Here is a 23000-nt window from a genome sequence, read left to right on the forward strand (position 1 = left end):
GGTGCAAGGGAGAGCTGCGTGCGCGCAAACAGGAGAGGCCAAACAGACAGCCTGCCTGCCTGCCTGCCTGCCTGCGCGTGAACGGGCTGCCTGTCTGGTTGGGCGCAAGGGTCCGGCTGCGGGGAAGGAGGGAGGGAGCCTCTCCCTGGCCCTCCTGCTGCTTCCCTCTCCCCAGAGCCTTTAAAATGTCCAGCCATGGCGGGTGAGTTGGCGCCTCTTTTTTTTTGCACCATTTCCCCCCCCCCATAGGAACGCATTAATTAAATTTCAGTGCATTCTTATGGGAAACCATGCTTCGCAAGATGAAATTTTCGCAATACGAAATGACTCCTGGAACGAATTAATTTCGTTTTGCGAGGTACCACTGTATTTGCAAAGCACAGTCCCTGGTGAGCTTTGCAAGGCCTCTTCAGCCTCTGCCTTGCCTTTGCTCTCTTTCCCACCCCCTTAGGTCCCTCCTCCCACTGCGCCCCCTTTCCTCCCCCCCCCCATCTGCAAAGATTTTGGTTAAAACTCTTAACCCACCCCCTCTTGCAAGTGAGACGAAACCACTCTTTCCTGCTGTCCTTCTCTGCTCTCCATTGCCTCCTTCCCTCGCTTGCCTCTCCGGCCGACTGTATGCTCGCCAGGGCGGAGACCTATTTGTGGGTTTTGTTTCCCTGTGCATTTGGATGGCTTTGTAGAAATGGCATTGGGGTGGTGGTGGTGGTGGAAGGAAGAGGAGCACAGGAGTTTGTGTTTGTGTGTGCCTGGTCTTCCGGTGCCAGTGATCACGGAACTGACCGATGGGTTGGTCTGCCTCGCCGGGGTCTCTCTCAGCTCAGAGAACATTTCAGTGGGAAATGGCAGCAGGGAACTTCCGCATGGAGGGTGGGGGCTCTGCCGTGGAACTACACGTCCCGCACCCTTTGTTAGCATGCCATGGGAGGAGGAGGAGGCACTGGGGGTTGCTGCTGCTAGTGAAGGAAGATTCAGGACAGGTGTAAAAAGTCTCTTCCCCATCCCCCACCCCCCCAAAAAGAGAGTCCTTTCTGTTGGGGATAATTCAGACTGAAATTCCCAGGTGTCCAAAAAGGTTATTTATGTATGCCACCACTGCGGTCCGTGTTTCGTTAGCCCCAAAATGGAAAACGAGCGAGGTCCCAACCAAAGAAGAATGGCAACTTAAGTTGACACAATATGCACAACTCACAGTCTTATAGAATAAGAGAACAAGAACAACATACGTTTAGAGAAGATTGGAAAACGTTGATTGAATATATGGGAAATAATTGTGTACAGCTGAAAACGCTGGCAGCATTAAAGATCAATTCAACAATGTAAATAAGCTTTGAAGGATGCAATAATGGAAGACTGAATTGTATTGTTTTTGTAAAATATGCAGGGAAGAGGAGACGGGAAGCCATTGATATTTTAAGGATGTAAAAATGAGTGTTTAAAATTGCCAAACAGAAAATGTAATAAAAACTATATATGTTTAAAAAGTCCTCCTTCAAGCAGTGCAGAGTTAAACAGTGGAACTCCCTGCCACAGGAGGCAGGGATGGCAACCCACTTGGATGGCTTTAAAGGTGGATTGAGCAAATTCATGGAGGAGGAGGAGGAAAGGAGGAGGAGAGGGCTCTGGAGGGCTCCTAGCCAGGATGGCTCAGCTCTGCCTCCACATTCATGGAAAGCAAGGTTTCTCTGGGTGTCTGCTGCTGGAAACGGCCCTTGTGCCCGGATCCTGCTTTCAGGCCTCCCAGCTGGCCACTGTGAAAAGAGGATGCTGCACAGGATGGGCTCCGTGGGCCTGATCCAGCAGGTTCTTCTGAGGTTCTTGGGCCCTGGCGCCTGAGCATCCCTCCTTGCCTGGCCAGCTTTGGATGTGCTGCAGGGGGCCAAGGGGGTTCAGAGAGGCGGACCCCGGGATCCTGGTGGGTGGCTGAGGAAGACGTCCTCATGCCGTCCCCCTCCCCTCCCCTCCCCGCGCAGCCCCCCTGACTAGGCAGGGTGCCAGCTGGGGGCCCTTCTGCCGTTTGGCACTAGGAGGCGCTGCTCTGCTGCAGGAGGGAGCGAGAGGCCAAAGGCGTGACCTGTGGGCTTGATTGACAGCATGGTGCCCCCCCCTTGCTAATTCTGGCCTCCTGGCCAGGCTCCCAGTGGGGTAATTGCTCCAGTCTCCTTGTTCCATTTGGCAGGGGAGCGCTCACTGCCGCCGTGCTCCCCTGGCACACTTGGGCAAGGCTGCCAAACGGCCCCAGCAGAGAGTGCCATGGTGGCTCTCTCTGCCAGAAGGATTCTTAGAATCAGAGACCCATGTGGAGCTGGAAAGGATCCCAAGGGTCATCCAGTCCAGCCCCGGGCAATGCAGGAATTTCAGCTAAAGCATCTCCGACAGATGGCCACCCAACCTCTGCTTAAAAACCTCCAAGGAAGGAGAGTCCACAGCCTCCCGAGGGAGACCGTTCTGCTGCCGAACAGCTCTTCCTGTCAGAAAGTTTAGTCAGTATCTCCTTCCTCGTAACTTGAAGCCATGGGTTCGAGTCCTACCCTCCAGAGCAGGAGAAAACCAGCTTGTTCCCTCTTCTATGATAGTGGTGCCCAGAACTGGACACAATTCTCCAGGCCTAAGGCAGAACAGAGCAGTCCTCTGACTTCCCTTGATTTGGACACAATTCTTCTGCTGATGCAGCCTAGAATAGCATTACTGGTAGCTGTTTTTGGGTTTTTTTTTTACTGCTGCAGGAAAGGAAAGAGGCTTTCAACAGCAGCTCCTGCTGCCAAGACAGGGTGCTGGGTCTGCCCTGCAAGGTTGTTGCAGAACTGGCCTGGGCGCTCATGGGGTCCGCCATCTTTCTGTGGCACCCAAAGGTGCCCCGGTTTGATTCTCCTGCTGGCGCTGAGAAGGCCTTTGTGGGCGAAGGAGGCAGTGAAGCAATTGCAGAGATGGAGCAGAGGGTCTCTTGGGGCTGTGTGTGTGTGTGTGTGTGTGTCTGTATACCCATCTTCCAGTTTTCATTTCCCCTTTCTGCTCCCCCCCCCCAATCCCTGATCGGAAAACAGATGCCAGAAACTGGGCAGAGTCTTGGGCTGCGAAAGGTCGGTTGAGGTGGGAGAACTTGTAGGTGCAGCCTCCCCGCCTGCCATGAGGAATGGCTTCCTTTCTTTACACTTGGAGGCACCTTCAAACGCCCCCCCCTGGGGCCTTGGAACAGAGCTACATTGGGACCCCTTCCAGCTCTGTGATTCAATGCTCCTTCGTCCGCACCTGCCTTTGCTTTCCGCAGAATGGTCTCCTGTCCGCGGGTTCTGAGGATGTTCCAACATCGCGATGCAGATTTAAACTATGGAACTCCCTCCTGCAGGAGGCAGGGTTGGCCACCAACTAGGCTGGCTTTGGAAAAAGAGGATCCGGCCAATCCATGGAGGAGGAGAGGGCTCTCGAGGGCTGCTAGCCAGGGCGAATGTGCCGCTCGGTCTCTGTGGTCGGAGGCAGTTCTGCTTCGGAGTCCCAGTTGCTCGGAACCACAAGAGGGGAGAAGGCTGTGAGGACAGGGTGCAGGGCTAGATGGGCTCTTAGGGGCAGGATCCAGGGCTAGATGGGCCCCTAGGGGCCTGATCCAGCAGGTTCTTGTTAGCTTCCTATGTTGTGGCTGACAAGCTCCCCCTCCTCCATTGCCGCTGGGATTTGAGCCCAGTTGCTGTGTATGTGTGTATTGGGGGGGGGAGCAGCACTGGCAGGCTAGCACGTGTGGGGTGATCCCCCGCCCAAGACTCTCCTGTCACAGAAGGGAAGACAGATCTCCCCGCGCAGCCAGCCATTTCCCCTCCCTCCAAGGGGAATAGGGAGCCAACCATTGGATAATCGCTCAGCAGCTTGATGAATGTCTCAGCTGATGGGAGTGGGGGGGGGGGCTCCCGCTAGGGCGGGGTGGGGGTGGGGTGGCTTCTCCTATGAGGCATGCACTTGGCAGGACTTCAAGAATGTGCCTCCCCTCCACTGAGCCGTCTGCCTTGCCTGGTGGCTTTCCAAGCCCAGGAGGGCCCCAGAAACGATGCCAGGGCACACAGGGGTTGTCCAGGAGCTGGTAGAGGACATCGCAGGAGGGCAGGCATCCTTTACAGAGCAGGGGTTGGACTAGATGAGTGGGGCCCTTGAAACTCGACTCCTCCTCTTGTGTCCAGGGGACATGGGGTGGGGGTGGGGAGTCACAGACCATGAATGCATGAATGGCCTCCCTTGGCAGCCCAGGCACCGCCCTGTCCGTTCCCGGAGAGCAGAGCATGTTTCCTTCCTGGGCCGCCCGAGCGGCTCCAGCACGTTGGGTCCAGGGAAGGCGGAGATCTCCCCTCCTTAGTGCCCGTTTGCTGCCTTCCCAGTCGATCAAGTGCCTTGCGATGCCACAGGCCGCCCTGCCCAGCGCAGCTCTGATGGAGAGATTGGGCTTTCCTGCAGAGGGAAATGGAGGCGCTGGAGGCAGCAGGAGCAGAAGGGACCGGCCTGGAGCTTCCGCTGCCTTGGGAGGGACTCCACTCCCTGCAGCCAAGGAATTTGCCCCTTGGGGTCTTCCCTTTCCGCTCTCATGAGTTTCCCATCCAGACTGGGGATTTCCCCAGTGTCTGCAGCTAGCTGCTGGGAGCGCCAGATCCAGACTGCCTTGCCCCCTCTTGCCTGCCTCTCTGCGGGGAGCTTCCCCTTTCTCACTGGGTGCTTGGCTGCCGGCCTCCCAAGGGAGGAGAGGGGGGGGGAGCCCTTCCCCGTTGGCTCTGCTGGGCCTTGGGGAGGCATTCCTGGCCGGCTGCCTGGGTGTGTCCCCCAAAGGAAGGCCATTACGGGGAAGCAACTTGGTTATCTGCTTCTGTCCAACAGATCGGAAGCCCCCGCAGGGCCCTGGAGGCGGGGGGTGGGTGGGAGTGTGATGGATGCCCCCCCTGCCCTTCTGTCACAGTAGCGTGGAGTTTGATGGAGCCCCTGTTTTATGGAGTGTTGGGCGGCCTCTAAACAGGCCTCATTTGTTTCCTCCGCCGGTCTTGGCCACCGTTGCTGCTGGTCCATAAAGCACAGCCTCTGGGACCGTCCAGGCCATGGCGAGGAGGGGAGCCCAGGGGCCGGGCTGGGGGTGGGCAGGCGAGCGGCAGCCCCTCGTGGGGCGGAGAGCCGTCCTTCTGCCGCTTGCCGGAGACGTGACTTGCCGACTAATGAGCACCTGCAGCTCCCGGGGTCAGGAGAGGATCTGGGCCCTGCGTGGCATGTATTCTGCATGTTGGCAGCGCAGGGTGAGGGGGCTGGGATAGGGCTGCCTAGGAACAAGCAGCCTTGGCGATGCCCACTCCCCAGCGGCCTCTCCTGCAGCCTGGCACGGCCCCCTCCCCTGGAGGACTTCAGCGTCTGTGTAATAAAGGGAACCGATAAAACTCCCTGTTAGCCAGGACCCCAAACTGGTGCCTGTGTTGGGTCTCTGCGCAGAATTCCTTCAGGAAAAAACATTCAGCATGGGGGGGGGAAAGGGAGGTGGGTCCTTTCATGCCTGGTCTTCTTTCCCAATGATTGGCCCTGTGGCCAGTAACCTGTGTGACCCTGCCAGGCTCTCCTGGGGTACAGAAAACCAGGAATCTGAGTTGCAAGCCCTTATAGAATTACAGAATTTATGGTATCATAGAATCGGAAGGCTCCCCGAAGGTCATCCATCCCAACCCCCCCAGCAATGCAGGAATGTCAGGTAAGGAATCCCTTACAGTTGGCCACCCAACCACTGCTCAAAAACCTCCAGTGAAGGAGAGTCCACCCAAGGTGGTCCGTTCCACTGTTAAATGGTTCTCACCGTCAGAAGGTCATTGCTAAATGTTTCATCAGAATCTCCTCCCTTGTCATTTGAATCCATGGCATCTGTTAGAATCCTACCCTCTGGAGCGTCAGAAAACGTTCTTGCTCCATCTTGTTTTCTCCTGCTCTGGAAGGCAGGACTCGAACCCATGGCTTCAAGTTATAAGACAGGAGATTCCAGCTAAACATCCGGAAGAACGTTCTGGCGCTAAGATTCGTTTCAGGGTGGGATGGTCTCCCTGGGGAGGTTGCGGGCTCTCCTTCCTTGGAAGGTTTTAAAGCAGAGGTTGGGTGGCCACCTGCCATGGCGGTTTTAGCTGAGATTCCTGCATTGCAGGGGGTTGGACTAGATGACCCTGGGTGCCCCTTCCAGCTCTACGATCCTCTGGCTCTATGAAGCAAGCAGCCTTTCCCTATTCTCCCTAGAATAGCTCTCCTGGCTGGGCACAATTTCCGTTTTGTGTGTGTCTGTGTGCGCCCACAGTTTTTGTTTTTACTGACAGGCAATTTTCTGTTTGTTACTGACAGTCTGCAAACTTACTGACAGTTGGCAAGGCGATGCGCCGTTGCTCTTGTAACTTAATAATGAGAGCGCCTTCTTCCTCTCATTCCGCTCTCCCCCATTTGGGAAAACGCATCCCTCTTTATCTGTGTGGACGCTGTGGATTCCTGGCAGTCCTTTCTGATTGGGGAGGCAGTGCCGGATCCCTCCCCTGGGCAGGGCAGCAGCTGCCGGGCCCTCCGGGGGGGGGGGAGTAGGGGGTCGTGTGGTGTAGTGGTTAGAGTGCCAGATCAGGGCTTCCCAAACTTGGGTCTCCAGCTGTTGTTGAACTACAACTCCCATCATCCCATACTAGCAGGACCAGTGGTCAGGGAGGATGAGAATTGTAGTCCAAAAACTTCCCTGAGCGAAAGAGAGAATTTCATAAAGTCCCCAAAGTTTAGGCAGGGAATGGAAGCACGGGCAAACAGTAAGCGAAGAAGCATCGGCCAGTGAGCTTAGGCATCGTGCTCCCCCCGAAACACAGGAAGCCCCGAAGATGGAGAGGCCAGGAGTCCTGGCTAGGAAGTAGCTGCAGCTCCCAGTCTGATGAGGGGGGGGGCAAATGGGGCATCCTCTCTGCCAGGCCAGCCCCTCCCCATGTCTCTAAAGGTGCTACAATGAGGGCGAGGGGTCCTGGGAAGAGACAGCTCCCAGCCGAGCCCTTTTTTGAGGGGCAAAAAGAGAAGCGTTCCTGGAAACTCCTGCCAGGTGTCTTATCAATGGGAACCTCCGAAACAGAGCCAGAGCCAGAATAGGGTTGTCTGCTGGCTGCTGGGATCCTGGCAGAGGAGGCTGGGCTGGGCGGGCCTGGGCCAGATCCTGCCAGCCGGGCGCTGCTCATGTTCACAGAGTCCATTGTGTGTGTGTGTGGGGGGGGGATTGAGAGATGTTAAATGATCACTTAACCCAGAGCACCAACTTTGTCTCCCTTGCACCAGTTTAGCTGAGCCTTCGCTGTTCAGGTAATCTTCAGCCGCCTTTGCTAAATTCGGAATGCAGAGATGATGAGAACGGAGTTAGAAAAGTAGCTGGGCGTTGATGCATTTTGGGTATTTGTATGCTAAAGGAAAAGGTTAAAACAGTGCGGAAGAATTTGATGCAGGGCAAATGAACAGAAGGCCTCCTTGAGAGAGGCAGCAGGAAAGGCAGCAGACCCCAGCATGGGCTCTTCCGGGGCGAGTCTCTGTCAGGGGGGTGTTGCTAAGTTGCTGTTCCCCTTCTGGTGAGGGGCTGGGAGGGGGCTTCCTGGGAGCCCCCCCCCTACCGATCTCTGCCTGCTGCCAGAAGTCCTCTGCCAAGCACCAGCCTCACTCGCCTGCTTTGAAATGAGCCTGGAGTGATGCTCTTCTGCGGAGATGCAGAGAAGGAAAGGGGATGGAGGCTGCAAGCACTTTGCCTCTTGGGGACCCCCTTGCTTTGCTTGCAGAGGGTTTCCCTTCTTGAAATATTTACTATTGTTATAAGAATTTTAAGGTCACATATATATATAAGATAAATGTTCATAACTGTATATATAAACCACATGTCTGAAACCCCACAGAGAAAAAGTCCAGAACAAATTGACCTCAAATATTTCTCTGCAAGGTCAAAGTGGGACCCCCCCCCATTGTCTCTTTCCTCACAAATCCTGTCTTAAGGGCACATTTAAGATATGAATAGGGTGTGAGCCTGTGACTTGGCTCAGGAACTAAGTATCTGAAGAAGTGTGCATGCACACGAAAGCTCATACCAAAATAAAAACTTAGTTGGTCTTTAAGGTGCTACTGAAGGAATTTTTAAAGTATTTATCATTACAAAAGACTGGCCAGGCTCCCCAGGTAATCCAGTCAAATGACCATTAACAGGTAACCTGCCAAAACAAAATAAAAAAATTCCATGGACCATAGCACGCCAGGCACTCCTGTCTTCCACTGCCTCCCGCAGTTTGGTCAGACTCATGTTGGTAGCTTCAAGAACACTGTCCAACCATCCTGTCCTCTGTCGTCCCCTTCTCCTTGTGCCCTCCATCTTTCCCAACATCAGGGTCTTTTCCAAGGATTCTTCTCTTCTCATGAGGTGGCCAAAGTATTGAAGCCTCAGCTTCATGACCTGTCCTTCCAGTGAGCACTCAGGGCTGACTTCCTTAAGAATGGATAGGTTTGATCTTCTTGCAGTCCATGGGACTCTCAAGAGTCTCCTCCAGCACCATAATTCAAAAGCATCCATTCTTCGGCGATCAGCCTTCTTTATGGTCCAGCTCTCACTTCCATACATCACTACTGGGAAAACCATAGCTTTAACTATACGGACCTTTGTTGGCAAGGTCTAAGTAGCACCTTAGAGACCAACTAAGTTTGTCATTGGTATGAGCTTCTTCAGATACACTGAACCAGAAGTCACCAGATGCTTATATATAGTGAGAGGATGGGGAGGGGTATTACTCAGAAGGGTGGTGGGAAAGGGTGATTGATTGACTGATTGATAGCTGTTGATGACTGTTAATGACTGCAATTGGCCTTACAGGAAAAAGCAAGAGGTGAGATGCCAGACAGGATAAAAACAACGCACTCAGATTTCTGTTGTACACCACCTTTTCTGTGGTGTATCTGGGGGGTGGTCTTGGGCTACACCCTGCTGGCAGGCAGGAGCTGCTGCTTCTGGGCGCTTGAGCTCTGTGCCCACCCTGCTCTCCCCACCTCCCGAGAACGTGCCCTTCCAGGAAACTTTTGCTCAGGAGAAAACCTCCTCCAGCTTCTAGGCTGTGTGCCCAGGGCGGGTGGCATTCTGTGAACACTCAGAATGGATTTGACGCCTCAGGTCTGAGCAGGTACACAGTGGGGTGTGCTGCCTCTCGCTGGGGGAGGCCCATCTGTCCCTTGGATGTTTTCTCCTGCCGGCTTTGGAGAGCAGCTGCTTTCATAGCTCTACAAATTTAGTCCTGGGTGCCAGATGTGGGTTGCTGGGGAAGGATACAGAAAGCCAGGAGTTCCAAGGTGGCTTTCTCTGAAATGCTACCAATTCCAGGGCCAGCTTGACGGGCACAGCTTGTAGTTTAAGGGTGAATTTTGGACACAGTGGAGAGGTAAAGGATTTGGATTACTATGAAAGATGCAGGAGGAAATGATTAACAGTAGGACCCACAAAGGGGAGGAGGAAAGTCCAGGAGATTCTTTGGAATCTTGTATCTATGTTGGATAGGTGACTGTAATTTTTTAATCTGAAAAACCAAATAAAAAAAATATTTTAAAAAATAGACAGGCACAGCTTGGGGCGTCTCAGTGTATGGGTGAGATTATGGGGTCAACGAGCTAAAATTTCTGGATTCCCTCAATGACTGTGCCATGTAGCAGTTGGTCATGGGACCGACCAGAGAGACAGCGACCCTGAATTAATTTGGATGGGTGGCCTGGTGCGAGACGTAAGTGTTGTCGAGCCTGTTGGGAGCCATGACCATCATGCCGTTAAATTAAATAAATGTTTCAATGGCCAGTTGCCCAGGAAACCCGACATCATCATCACACTTGACTTTGGAGGAAGCAACTTCCCCAAATGAGGAGGCTGGTGACAAGGAAGCCGAGAGGCAAAGTTGAGAGGGGGAAATCGGTCCCAAGTGCTTGGGAGTTCTTTAAAAAGACAGTATTAGAGACTCCGCTGGAGTGTATAGCACAGATCTGGAAAGTAACCATGAAGGCCCAGGGGATGCCCGTGTGTTAATGCGCACAGTCGAGGAAGGAATTAGAGGGAAGAAGCCTTCCGGGGGGGGGGGGGAGAGGTCCTGGCCAAAGAAAGCGGAACACAAACCCAGGTGGGGAGAGAAGGCAAGAAGACGGTAAAGGATGCTTAAAAAAGACCTTGAGAAACACATTGCTGAGAACATGAGGACCGCCAGCGAGACGTTCTTTAAATTCATTTGTCTCAGGAAACGGTCTAGGGAGGTGGTTGGCTCCTCGGATGACAGGAGAGTCAAAGGGATAAGGAGATTGTGGAGAAGCAGAACGAGTTCTTTGCACCTCTTCTCACAGCGGAGGGTGCAGGGGAGATTCCAGTGACTGAACCAATCTGCAAATGGGGGTGTGGGAGAGACAGAGACCCCAATTCAATGTTTGTTTGCTCTTTCTGAAATCTTGGGGCTGCAGGGAGAGCTGCCTGCCTGCCTGCCGCTGCTTCTTCAGGAGCTCCTTGGAGAAAGCTGGCTACGTTCTGCACCGAGAAAGATGGATAATGAGTCTCACAATGGAAATTAAGGCTAAATTATGCAAATTTCATGCTGTTTTCCCTCTGTTTCCTGAACGTTGTTCAGCTCTTTCAAATGAGTGGAAGTTAAGAAGATTTGCCAATGTGTTATTGGGAGGGACGGGAACGAACGGTTGTGCTTGGTGAGGAAGACCACAAATGGAAATGCCATTTCACAGGCAGAGCCCAGGGAAGCCCCCCCCCCTCTCAGGGAAGGAAAGAACACATTTTGTATGTAAAATAAGCTATACTCCCCAGTGCAATACATGCAAGTATTCACATCCCTTTTCTCGATCACAATTATTTGGGCATGTGCCGGAGTGAGATTGGTAGTCAAAGAGACGGGGGGGTAGTTGAAAAGGGAGTGGAGACACTGAGCTGGTTTTGCATGGTGGTTAAGGGAGTGAGCATTGAGCCAAGAACCCAGTCTTCCCCAGATTTCAAATCTCTTTGGGTGGGGTCACGTGACTTGCCTTGCTTTTAGCCTCAGTTCCTTCCTTGGGGATCAAGCGTCGGGCTTATCAAGGAAGCTGGGGTTTTTTCCTTTGGGGATCATCCAAAGGGGGCCTCTTCTTGGGAAGACGATGGCCAGGGGTCGCGCTGCTGTCCCGGAAACCCTCTCCAAGGCTGGCTGTGGGGCAAGTGTGTTCATTTGCCCACACTTTTGAAATGACATTTTTACATTATACAGAGATGCCTCTAGGTTTCTCTCTGCTGTTTTACACTTTTATTCAAAACAAAATGAAAAAAATCCTTCCAGTAGCACCTTAGAGACAAACTAAGTTTGTCATTGGTATGAGCTTTCGTGTGCATGCACACTTCTTCAGATACCTTGTTGTGGTACTGCGTCCATCACGAGGGGTCCATGTGGAGTCCCTTTTTGTGTAACATTTTTTTTGGTGGTAGTTGGTGATCAATGTTCTGTTCATTAATGTGTTGGGAGGTTGGTGGTTGTTCCCCAGGAGGCTGAGAGATGTTGTGTTGTGAAGATTTTGTTTGTTCTACTTTGTCTTGTTCTTGTGTGTGTTGAAAGTGCTCCTTCAGGCGTAAATGGCAGAAAAATGCTTCCAAGTCCCCACATGTGTGGGGATTTGGAAGGGCAGAATGATAGTCCATGTGGAAGGACTGATGCACACGAAAGCTCATACCATTGACAAACTTAGTTGGTCTCTAAGGTGCTACTGGAAGGAATTTTTTTATTTTGTTTCGACTACCTCAGACCAACACGGCTACCTACCTTATAACTACACTTTTATTCAGTTACTGTTGTCATGGGATTTTAGTGTTTTATTGATTTCTTTTGTAATATGCTTGGTGCAACCTCTAATTGAAAGTTTTTGATAAGGGATAGGGTACGACTGTCCTGCTGTTAAGATGTGTCCCAGGGCAGGGGGCCTGCAGCAACGGGTGGGGGGGGGCAGGTGCAGAGGTCTGTGCTTCGCTGGCCTTGCCTCCTCCCTCAATAATGTCTTTGGGAAGGAACTGGGCCAGCCGGGCTGGTGCATAGCTGCCAAGTTTTCCCTTTTCTCGCGAGGAAGCTTATTCAGCATAAGGGAAAATCCCTTTAAAAAAGGGATAACTTGGCAGCTATGGGCTGGTGCTGAGACGTCTTGGGAAGCCCATGCCTAATGGCCACTTCCACCACATGTGGAAGAAGGTGCCCAGTAAGGGGAGGGCTTAGGCAGCAACAGGGATGAGGGTGGCGCTGTGGTCTAAACCCCTGAGCCTCTTGGGCTTGCCGATCAGAAGGTCGGCGGTTCGAATCCCCACGACAGGGTGAGCTCCTGCTGCTCTGTCCCAGCTCCTGCCAACCTAGCAGTTCGAAAGCACACCAGCGCAAGTAGATAAATAGGTACCACTGCGGCAGGAAGGAAAACAGCATTTCTGTGCGCTCTGTGTGTTCCGTTGCGCCAGAAGCGGTTTAGTCCTGCTGACCACATGACCCGGAAAGCTGTCTGCGGACAAACGCCGGCTCCCTGGGCCTGAAAGCGAGATGAGCGCTGCAACCCCATAGTCGCCTTTGACTGGACTTAACCAGGGGTCCTTTACCTTTACCTTACCTTAGGCAGCAACGTTTCTGCACCCTAGTTTCTGGAAACCGCAAGAGGGGAGAGTGTTTCTCTTGTGTTCGAATCCTGCTTGTTTCCCTTTGGGGAATCTGGCTGGCCAGTGCGAGAGCAGGATGCTGGACTGGAGGGGCCACAGGCCTCATCCACCCAGATCTTCTGATGGGTTTGGTGACCTGGCCCCACTCAGTTGGTGCTTGCCAACTCTGCATAGTTGCACCTGGGAAGGTGAGCCTCAGCTGGGGAGTTCATTGAAGATGCCACCCAACTTCATTCTCTTTCCCAATCCCAGGGAGGTGAAGAGAGGTTGGGGGGGGGGGCTGGCCTGTCCACCCCTGTCTTTGCTGAGGAGCTGGCTGACCCTGTGACCATTTTGGTTCCCAAACCTGCCTTGTGGAATCAGGGTCGTCTCTTTCCCCTGCCTGCTTGTCATGGCAATAGTTTCCCCGCCAGGACTTGCTTTAACCCCCTTACCCTTAATTGGCTCTCTCCTGGCAGAAGCTCCTTTCTGCGCAGCTAGCGGAATATGATGAGGTTGCCGCGCGTGAGAGAGAGAGAGAGAGAGAGAGAGAGAGAGAGAGAGAGAGAGTGATCCGCTTGAGTCGACAGCACCTCTTTGCATTGTTATGCTCAGGGCTTGTAAAAGTCCAGACAGTTTGAAAGGGCTTTAAAGGCGCTCTTGCGGCCTTGATGGGCTTGAACGCTGCCTGTCTCTGCCTCCCCTCCGCGGTGGCAGGGAGCCTGTGGAGCTAGAGGGATGAACCCGGAAGGCGCTGAGAGAAAGAGAGAGGCGCTGTGTGTGTGTGTGTGCGCGTGCATGCATGTGATGATGCACCAGTAGCCGGTGTTCCTCTTGGCAGTGCACGAGATGCTCTTGAAACCCTCCACCTCCCAGCATTTGCTTGAAGAGTCCTTGTTTGCTCGCAAAGCCCTGTGACCACCGGCCTGGAGTGGCGGCTCTCCAAGCCCCTCGAGCTCTGAGGCCACAGCTCTTCTGCGCAGGACCCGCCATGTGCTTTCCTGCCCGTGGGCACGCTTGTACTTTTGGACTGTGCCGTGGGCACCACCTTGTGGGGTGGCTTCTCTGCCCGCCAACACGGAAAGTGTGTTTGCACACGACATCCGTGTTTCCAAGCGATTTCATTAGGCGTTAGCTGACTTCTACTGTGAGGTGAGTGAGTGCTCTGTGGGGAGCTGGCTTTGGGCACCAGGCCCTTTGGCAGACCAGCTCCGCGTTGCAAAGGTGCCTGCAGACAGGACATGCGAGGGGGGCTCACATTGGTGACCCCTCCTTGACAACTCGCCCTGCATATGACAGCCTTGAAACTGCTTGTAAAGAAGCTGGTAAAATGTGGGCTAGACAATGCTACCATTCAGTGGATTTGTAGCTGGCTTACTGACCGAACCCAAAGGGTGCTCATCAATGGCTCCTCCTCATCCTGGAGAGTAGTGACTAGTGGGGTGCCACAGGGTACTGTCTTGGGCCCAGTCTTATTCAACATCTTTATCAATGACTTGGATGATGGGCTTGAGGGCATCCTGAGCAAGTTTGCAGACGACACCAAATTGGGAGGGGTGGCTAATACCCCAGAGGACAGGATCACACTTCCAAATGACCTGAACAGATTAGACAACTGGGCCAAAGCAAACAAGATGAATTTTAACAAGGAGAAATGTAAAGTACTACACTTGGGCAGAAGTGGACACGGAGCAATGGATTCAAACTACAAGAAAGAAGATTCCACCTAAACATTAGGAAGAACTTCCTGACAGTAAGAGCTGTTTGGCAGTGGAATTTCCTACCAAGGAGATCTTTAAGCAGAGGCTTGACAGGCATATGTCAAGAGTGCTTTGATGGTGTTTCCTGCTTGGCAGGGGGTTGGACTGGACTGCTTTTGTGGTCTCTTCCAACTCTATGATTCTATGCTGTGGCTGGTCTCCCTGTTGGGGGTCTTTCCTGGAGAAAGTGTCTTGAACAAAGACCTCCTGCCTCCTCTCTTCCTTTCTTACTACAGTTCAGCTAAGATTGTCAGTTTGTTCTCTGCAACCAGGGGAAAGAGTTTAGAAGAAGATGTAAAAAAGGGTAAAGGACCCCTGGACAGTTGTTTTTGTTGTTGTTGTTTAGTCGTGTCCGACTCTTCGTGACCCCATGGACCAGAGCACGCCAGGCACTCCTGTCTTGCACTGCCTCCCGCAGTTTGGTCAAACTCATGTTCGTAGCTTCGAGAACACTGGACGGTTAACCTGGACGGTTAAGTCTAGTCAAAGGCGATGGTGAGGTTCCAGTGCTTATCTCGCTTTCAGGCCGAGGGAGCTGGTGTTTGTCCGCAGACAGTTTTCCAGGTCACGTGGGCAGCAGGGCTAAACCGCTTCTGGCGCAACGGAACACTGTGATGGAAGCCAGAGCGCACAGAAATGCTGTTTTCCTTCCCGCCCGCAGCGGTACCTATTTATGTACTTGCGCTGGCGTGCTTTCGAACTGCTGGGTTGGCAGGAGCTGGGACCGAGCAGTGGGAGCTCACCCCCTCGCGGGGATTCAAACCGCCGACCTTCTTATCGGCAAGCCCAAGAGGCTCTGTGGTTTAGACCACAGCACCACCTGCGTCCCTTTGGAAGAAACCTTGGAACCTGTGATACAGCAAGTTGGTCCATCAAGCTCTGTAAACTGACTGGGCAGGGCTTCAGAAGAGAAACACCCCCCTCCTTTCCTGGAGGCTTCAGGAAGAACCTTCTGACGGCTAGAGCTGTTTAGCAGTGGAATGGCCTTCCTTGGGAGGTGGTGGGTTCTCATTCATTGGTGGTTTTTAAGCAGAGCTTGGATGGCCCTCTGTCACGGATGCTTCAGCTGAGATTCCTGCATTGCCGGCGGGGGTTGGGGGGTTGGGCTAGATGCACCTTGGGGGTCCCTTCCAGCTCTCTGATTCTATAAGTAAATGGGAAGGAGGGAATTCTGATAGGGTGGGAGAATGGGGTGCTTTCAGAAGGCATCAAGGGGGTCTCTCTGTGCTCTCAGCGGCCTGGGTCCCTCCCCTCTGAACGGCTCGCTGGCTGCGGAGGTCCTATGTTGGGGAGGAGGGTGGCTCCCTCCTGCCCTTCTTGCACCTCATCTGGGAGGCTTGCTCCCTCTGCCTATTCAACCAGCACTTAACTCTGGGGGCGTCCGTCCTTCTGAAGCTCTTGTCAGTTTATTCTGGGCATTTTAGTGGCCTTTCAATGAATGGGTCAGTGATTGAGTTCGCCCCTGACGCTTTCAGGGCTGGTCTCTGTTGCCTTGCCTTTAACTTGTGCATGCAGCCGCTTCAAATGCTTCTGTCAAGAGGCGGGATGCAGATAATTTGCATGAAATGCGCTGAGAGCTAGTCCTGATCTACACAGAGGAGCCGAGCGCCTGCACTTGGCTGCATCGCACCATTTCCCCAAGAGTTAGTTCATGTGAGTGCCGAGCTCTTTGTTTGGCTAATCCTCCAGATGTGTCTTTCTGGGAAAGGGGGAGAAACCACACAATTCTTGCAGTTTCTGAGTCTTGAAAGGCTCAGGCAGGGTGTTCCTGGGTGAGAGCTCCTTCCCACACCCTCCCTGCTCATCTTGACCATGAGTGGTGGTGGTTGGGGGGGGAGGGGGTCCTCATTTGTTACTGACCCACTCTCTGTTCCAGTTCAGGTAACCCAGCAACACCTCATTTCGGTGAATGCTTCACACTCCTGCAAATGCTTCTGAAAGCAGCCTTGGCTTCAACACCCTGCCTGCCCTGAATGTCCCCATATTCCTCAGAGGACGGTAGGGTGGAGGAGTCCTGTGTCAGCCATTTAGCCTCACATGCTTCTGTGCCACCCAGGGCAGCTGGTGTGCTAACTCTAAGCAGAATCCAGGCGCATGGGGTGGGCTGCTCCGGACCCAGACCTGGCGCTTGGTGCAATTGCACCCGTTTCCCCAAATGGCACTGGCGAGCTCTGCCCGGCCTCCGTGGCCAGAGGCAGCCATGCTTCTGAATCGCAGTTTCTGGAAACCACAGGAGGGGAGGGGAGCTCTTGTGCTCGGCTCCTGCTTCCTGGTTTCCCATTGAGGCATCTGGTCGGGCCTTGGGCCTAATCCAGCAAGCTTTTCTTGCGTTCAGATGCTCTTGCAATCCATCAAGCAGAAGCGGGAAGCCTCGGGCGCTTCTGCCTCTGGGCCTGCAGCTTCTCTTCCTCCTCCTCCTCCTCCTCCTCCTCCTCCTCCTCCTCCTCCTCCTCCTCCTCCTCCTCCTCCTCCTCCTCTGTGCTGGTGCTTCTTGCCCGTCCCTGGGCCAGCGCCCGCCTTCTCCTGCCGGCCTGAGCCTCCGAGCGCCTTGTCTAAGCACAACCTGGCAGGCTCTCGCTGCTGCAGCATGTGCTGCCTTGATGGGCCTCCTGCTGGCACATCAGATGCTACCTTCGCAGCAAAGCCCTTCTTGCTGGCAGCAGGCAGGGAGGCGTACCCTGGGCTGCCCTCTGCACTGTGGCAGCCGCCGGGGGTGGGGCTGGGGGCTCTTGCTCTGCCTGCCCTGCCTGCCTGCCTGCCTGTGGGCTCAAGGGTCCTCTGACTTCCCACCCCCAGCCTTAAGGCAGAGGATTGAGCAGGCTTGCAGGGAGGCAGCGGGGGGGGAGGGGGAGGAGTTGGGTATGGGTGCTTCCTCTCCCCTCCGTTCTTGCAGGACGAGGGAGTCCCTGCATGCAGACTAAATAGGTTTGCAGACTAAATAGGTGGGGAGGTTTGTGTGTGTGTGTGTGTGTGTGTGTGTGTGTGTGTGTGTGTAATAATTTTTTATTTGATTTTCAAAAATTTAAACACGCAACAAAACCATTTCCAAATCTAATCACCGAGATGACTCTGAATCTCCTGACTTCCCCCCCATCCCTTCCGTGGGTCCTATTGATTCTATCTCAACTGCATATCAATACTTTTCCAATTTTTCATTTCCCCAGATTATCTATACTTTCTGTTACGTTACAAGTGTGTTTAAAATCCTGCTACTGCTCTCACCTTTTTACAATGATTTTGTATATACGTACAGCCATACCCCAGTTTAAGTACGCTTTGGTTTGAGTACTTTCCGTTTAAGTACTCCGCGGACCCGTCTGGAACGGATTAATCCACTTTCCATTACTTTCAATGGGAAAGTTCACTTCAGGTTAGGTACGCTTCAGGTTAAGTACAGACTTCCAGAACCAATTGTGTACTTAAACCGAGGTACCACTGTACAGTACATTATAAACATTTCCCATTCTTTTTAAAATTTCTTCTCTTCTTGATTCCTGAGCCATTTCGGTGTAGTCCATCAACTTGATATGCCATTCTGGTGGGGATGTTTTCAGATCCCTCCCGCGGCCTCACCCCTCACTTACTTTTTAAAGATTCTATTTATCAATTTTCAGAAAAAAAGATAATTGACTTCCCTTCCACCCGTCCATGGTTTTCTCGTTATTTTTTGCCACTATATATTATACTTCATCTATACCGTCTTTTCTCAACTTTATTCGCAAAATGACTAAGCTCGTATTTTGGGGACCTGTTCTCACGGTTTGCTTTCTGCCACACTCCGTGGCCCTTCCTTTCTTGCTTCTTCTGTTTGGCAAGTGGAGCCAGCCCTGCGGTGCCCACCTCCTGCCCAGCTCCCTGGCCCTGCCCATTCCAGTCCACGGTTGCCGCCTCCCCCCCCCCAGCTTGCCCCAGAAGCAGCGGAACTGCCTAACTGGTACTGAGCTGGGATAGCTTCCTCCGGGCAGAGAGGCGCCTTTCTGCCTGTCCATTGCAACGGGCGTCTCCTGCTGTCTGCCACGAGGTCTCCCCTCCTTGAGCCTCTGCCGCTGCTGCTCCTTCACCTCTGCCTGCCTCTCCTTCTAGGTCAATGTCACGGTGGACTACATCCGGCCAGCTAGCAGCGCCACGGACACGGCCCCCGCCTTCTCGGAGCGCACCTGCGCCACCGTCACCATCGGCGGCATGTGAGTATGGGGTCCGGGCAGGGGCCGGATTGAGCTTTGATGCGGCTTTAAGCTACTGAAAGTAATGGGGCCGTTTCTATGTCCAGCTGTTCTTTGTCAACAACAAATTGTCGCTGTTTTTTTGTGTTGAATAATAATAATAATAATAATAATAATAATAATAATAATAATAATAATATATTATTTATACCCCGCCCATCTGGCCGGGTCTCCCCAGCCACTCTGCGCGGCTTCCAACAGAAGAATAAAACACAATAATCTATTAAACATTAAAAGCCTCCCTGAACGGGGCTGCCTTCAGATGTCTTCTAAAAGTCTGGTAGTTGTTTTCCTTTTTGACATCTGTTGGGAGGGCGTTCCACAGGGCAGGCGCCACCACCGAGAAGGCCCTCTGCCTAGTTCCCTGCAACTTGGCTTCTCGCAACGAGGGAACCGCCAGAAGGCCCTCGGTGCTGGACCTCAGTGTCCGGGCAGAATGATGGAGGTGGAGACGCTCCTTCAGGTATACTGGACCGAGGCCGTTTAGGGCTTTAAAGGTCAGCACCAACACTTTGAATTGTGCTCGGAAACGTACTGGGAGCCAATGTAGATCTTTCAAGACCGGTGTTATGTGGTCTCGGCAGCCACTCAGTCACCAGTCTAGCTGCCGCATTCTGGATTAGTTGTAGTTTCCGAGTCACCTTCCAAGGTAGCCCCACGTAGAGCGCATTGCAGTAGTCCAAGCGGGAGATAACTAGAGCATGCACCACTCTGGCTAGACAGTCTGCAGGCAGGTAGGGTCTCAGCCTGTGTACCAGATGGAGCTGATAGACAGCTGCCCTGGACACAGAATTGACCTGTGCCTCCATGGACAGCTGTGAGTCCAAAATGACTCCCAGGCTGCGCACCTGGTCTTTCAGGGGCACAGTTACCCCGTTCAGAACCAGGGAATCCTCCACATCTGCCCGCCTCCTGTCCCCCACGAACAGAACTTCTGTCTTGTCAGGATTCAACCTCAATCTGTTAGCCACCATCCATCCTCCAACCGCCTCCAGGCACTCACACAGGACCTTCACCGCCTTCACTGGTTCTGATTTGAAAGAGAGGTAGAGCTGGGTATCATCCGCATACTGATGAACACCCAGCCCAAACCCCCTGATGATCTCTCCCAGCGGCTGCATGTAGATGTTAAAAAGCATGGGGGAGAGGACAGAACCATGCTGTTTGGTAATTGATGGACCTAATAGGTATCACAAGCCATTTATACCTAACAAAATATGTACTGTATCGAAGTAATTGTTGAACTGAAATACAATTAAGAAGAAGTATATTAATAGTGAAATACAATTAAGAAGAAGTATATTTTTGGGGGGCGCCCAAGAGAGTGGGGCCCTAAGCTATAGCTTATACATAAATCCGACACTGGGTAGGGGGGGGGCTGGCCCGTGAAGGATGCCAGAAGAGCCCCAGGTGGCCCACCCAGCCCCGCAAGATCTTCTCAGGGGGCGACTCAGGGGCCCCAGGGGGGAGAAGGCCATTTGTGGTGCCCAGCAGCTGGCGGTGGATGCTGAGGCGTTGTAGAATTGGAAGGGACCCCAAGGGGTCATCCAGCCCAACCCCCTGCCATGCAGGAATCACTGCTCAAGAATCCATGACCGATGGCCATCCAACTTCTGCTTGAAAACCTCCAAGGAAGGAGAGCCCACCGTCTCCTGGGGGGGGGATCCTCTTCCACTGCTGAACGGCTCTTACCGTCAGAAAGTTTGTCCGAATACTTAGTTGGAATCGCCTTTCTTGCAACGTAACCTCCTGGGATAGCTCAGCTATCGGGGTCGTGGGTTCGAGCCTCACCTTGAGCAAAAGAGTCCTGCATTGCTGGGGGTTGGACTAGATGCCCCTCAGGGTCACTTCCAGCTCTGCAGTTCTGGGATTCCGTGACTCCTGTTGACTCATCCGTTGAGTCCTTTCTCAGCCCCCCCCCCCGCCCCAGTGGCAGGAGACGAGTCCTTTTCCCAGCCAATCAGGTTCCTCTGCTTCTCCTCACCTGCCCTCGCGGCTTCTTCCCTGGGCAAGAGGAGCCCACCTTCTCCCTTTCTCACGGCTTGCGCCGTAGCTCAGTGGCGGGACTCATGGGGAAGAGGCAGAAGACCTTGGGGGCCCCCGGGCAGAGGGTGGCTCATCTGTGCCCAAGACCATGGCTCAGGGGGCAAGCCCCGCCCTTGAAGGCGCCTGCTTCAGTCCCCAGCGGCTTCTCTGGGTCGGAGTGCGAGAGACTCTCTCCCGGAAACCCTGCGGAGCTGCTGCTGCTGCCAGCCATTGTAGGCTGTGTAAGGCAGCTTCCCTGTGGCCAAGCCCTGCTGAGCTTTGGAGATGGAGGCTGGGCCTGCCTTCCTGCCCTGTGGGGTTTGGGCCTCTCTGTCCCTGCCCCAGAAATTTTCGTGCCAGGACGCCCCACAACATGCCTGCCTCTTGCTGCCTGCGGGCCGTTTGCCAACCCCCCCACCCCCCGACGTCTGATCTGTCAAAAGCGCTCTTAAGGCAGAAGAGTCTGCTCACTCGGGGAGTGAGGCTGCCTTTGAAAGCCTCCCGGCTCGATTTTCCGGAGGAAATTAGGGTCTGCGTTCCGTGTTTGTGGGAGAGCAGAGAGCTCTCTGCGGCTGCTTCTCTCGCTCAGCTTCCCTTTGAGAGGCAATGCTGCTCTTCCACAGTTTAACACGATTCCCTCTCCAGCTTTCATCCGCGCTCGCCTAGCCCCATTCTTTCATGTGGGTCTTGCGTGAGAGAGTCACCTGTGCCGACCCCATTGCCACCCCCCCCAGAGGCCAGAGCTGCTGCTGGGCCTTTCGAGCCCCGAAGGCGGCTTTGGGGGGCTGGCTGAATCCCCTTGGGAGCCCCTGGGGAGGGAGCTTTTTCAGCAGAGGTCGGGTTTTTTGTGTGGAGATTCCTGCATTGCAGGGGGTGGGACTGGATTTGCCCCTTCAGGGTCCTTTCCAATTCTACAGTTCTAGGGCCTCCTGACTGCATGATGAGGAAGGCTTGGAGACCTCCAGAGACCACCAAGCAGACCATGCTGGGCGCCATCCGTCGTTGCAGCCTCTGCTTCCCTCCACTAGGACCTGCCTCCCCCTCCCCAGCCCCTTAATGGCTTGTGGGGCCGCAGAGGCCTTGGACGCGCCCTGCGTGAGGATTCTGCCATTAATCTTGGCACCGTGGGGCCCGTGACAAATGATGGAGCCAACCGTTGCATGTCCATTTGATATGCTGGTTGCGGCAAGAGTCCCTGGGGGGTGGGGTGGGGTGGAGGGTTTGCACTTGTGTTTTCCTCCCCCTGCTCTGCTCTCCCTCTGACTGCCACCCCCCAACCTCAGCCTTGAAAGGGCAGATCGGCCGTTTGGTAGATGGAGCAAGGGGGGCTTCTGAGGGAGGGGGTGGGGACAGCTGTTTGCGGAGAGCTGAGGGGGCCCTGAGAGTCCTGGCAGGGCTGCAAAGTCCTGCCCCCGTGTGCCCCTCAAGGGTGTGGCCAGATCACAGAGTCAAGGCATCGCAGAGCTGCAAGGGACCCCCAGGAGCCCCCTGCCACTCCTTGGGATGGGAGTGGCAGGGCGCCTCTGCGGTGCTCAGCGTGGAAGGCCTTCCTGGGTCCCTTGCCACCCTGGCGGGAGCCATGCAGTACAGCTCCTCCCATGCTGGTCTGGCAGCAGCAAGCCAGGGGGCAGAGTGATCGTCCTGGGAATGGAGGTGGGCAGAGACCAGGATCCCCTTGCTCTGCGTCTCAAAGGGGCAGCTCTGACTCTGCTCTCTCTTGGTGGCAGAGGGAGGTGGCCGCTTCCTGGGCGGAGGGGTGCAGAGGGAAGGGGCCAGCCTCTGCCAAGGGATTTGGAGCCCCAGCTGCTCGTTGGGCAGACACCCCCGCCAAGCGCAGCCATTTTTTTCGCTGAGTTGCGGGCAGGAGTCAGGTGGGTCTGCGGGAGGGAAGGAAGTCTTTGAGCACAAGATCCCTCCTTTCCTCCTGGCGCTTCTGGAAATGGAGGAATCGGTTGAGATCAAGCAGGAGCCTTTGCTGCATTCTTTCCGGCGGCTGATGAAAACGTTTAGACTAGCCTACCCAGTTGCTTAGAAAGTATTCTAAATCTCTTTTCATATTTTAACGTTGGTCTGTTTTAAAATAGGATTGCGATTCCACCACCTTCAGTTTTATGGTTTTATCTTTTTGTAAAACCATTTAATTTAAAAAAATACAAGCAGTGTATAAATTTTATGAAACACAGTGGACACTTTGGATACAAATTAAATTCGTTCTGGGGGTACATACTTAACCTGAAAAGTCCGTAACTGGAGGCGCTGTTTCTGCGCACGTGCATGGCACAATACAGCGCTTCTGCGCACGCGGCGAAACCCAGAAGTATACACCCGAACGTTACGTATCCAGAA

General features: G+C 53.7%; 1 protein-coding gene across 1 annotated transcript in view; it reads left to right on the forward strand.

The window, feature by feature from the left end:
- Positions 1-23000, forward strand: part of SND1 (staphylococcal nuclease and tudor domain containing 1) — a 219504-nt gene that overhangs the window by 86032 nt on the left and 110472 nt on the right. Inside the window, exon 12 of the mRNA XM_060279344.2 lies at positions 18490-18590. Within this exon, the coding sequence (XP_060135327.2) occupies positions 18490-18590 (101 nt within the window). The remainder of the gene's footprint in view (positions 1-18489; positions 18591-23000) is intronic.

The sequence above is a fragment of the Zootoca vivipara genome, chromosome 9 (genome assembly GCF_965207765.1).
Source record: "Zootoca vivipara chromosome 9, rZooViv2.hap1.1, whole genome shotgun sequence".
Taxonomy (NCBI): domain Eukaryota; kingdom Metazoa; phylum Chordata; class Lepidosauria; order Squamata; family Lacertidae; genus Zootoca; species Zootoca vivipara.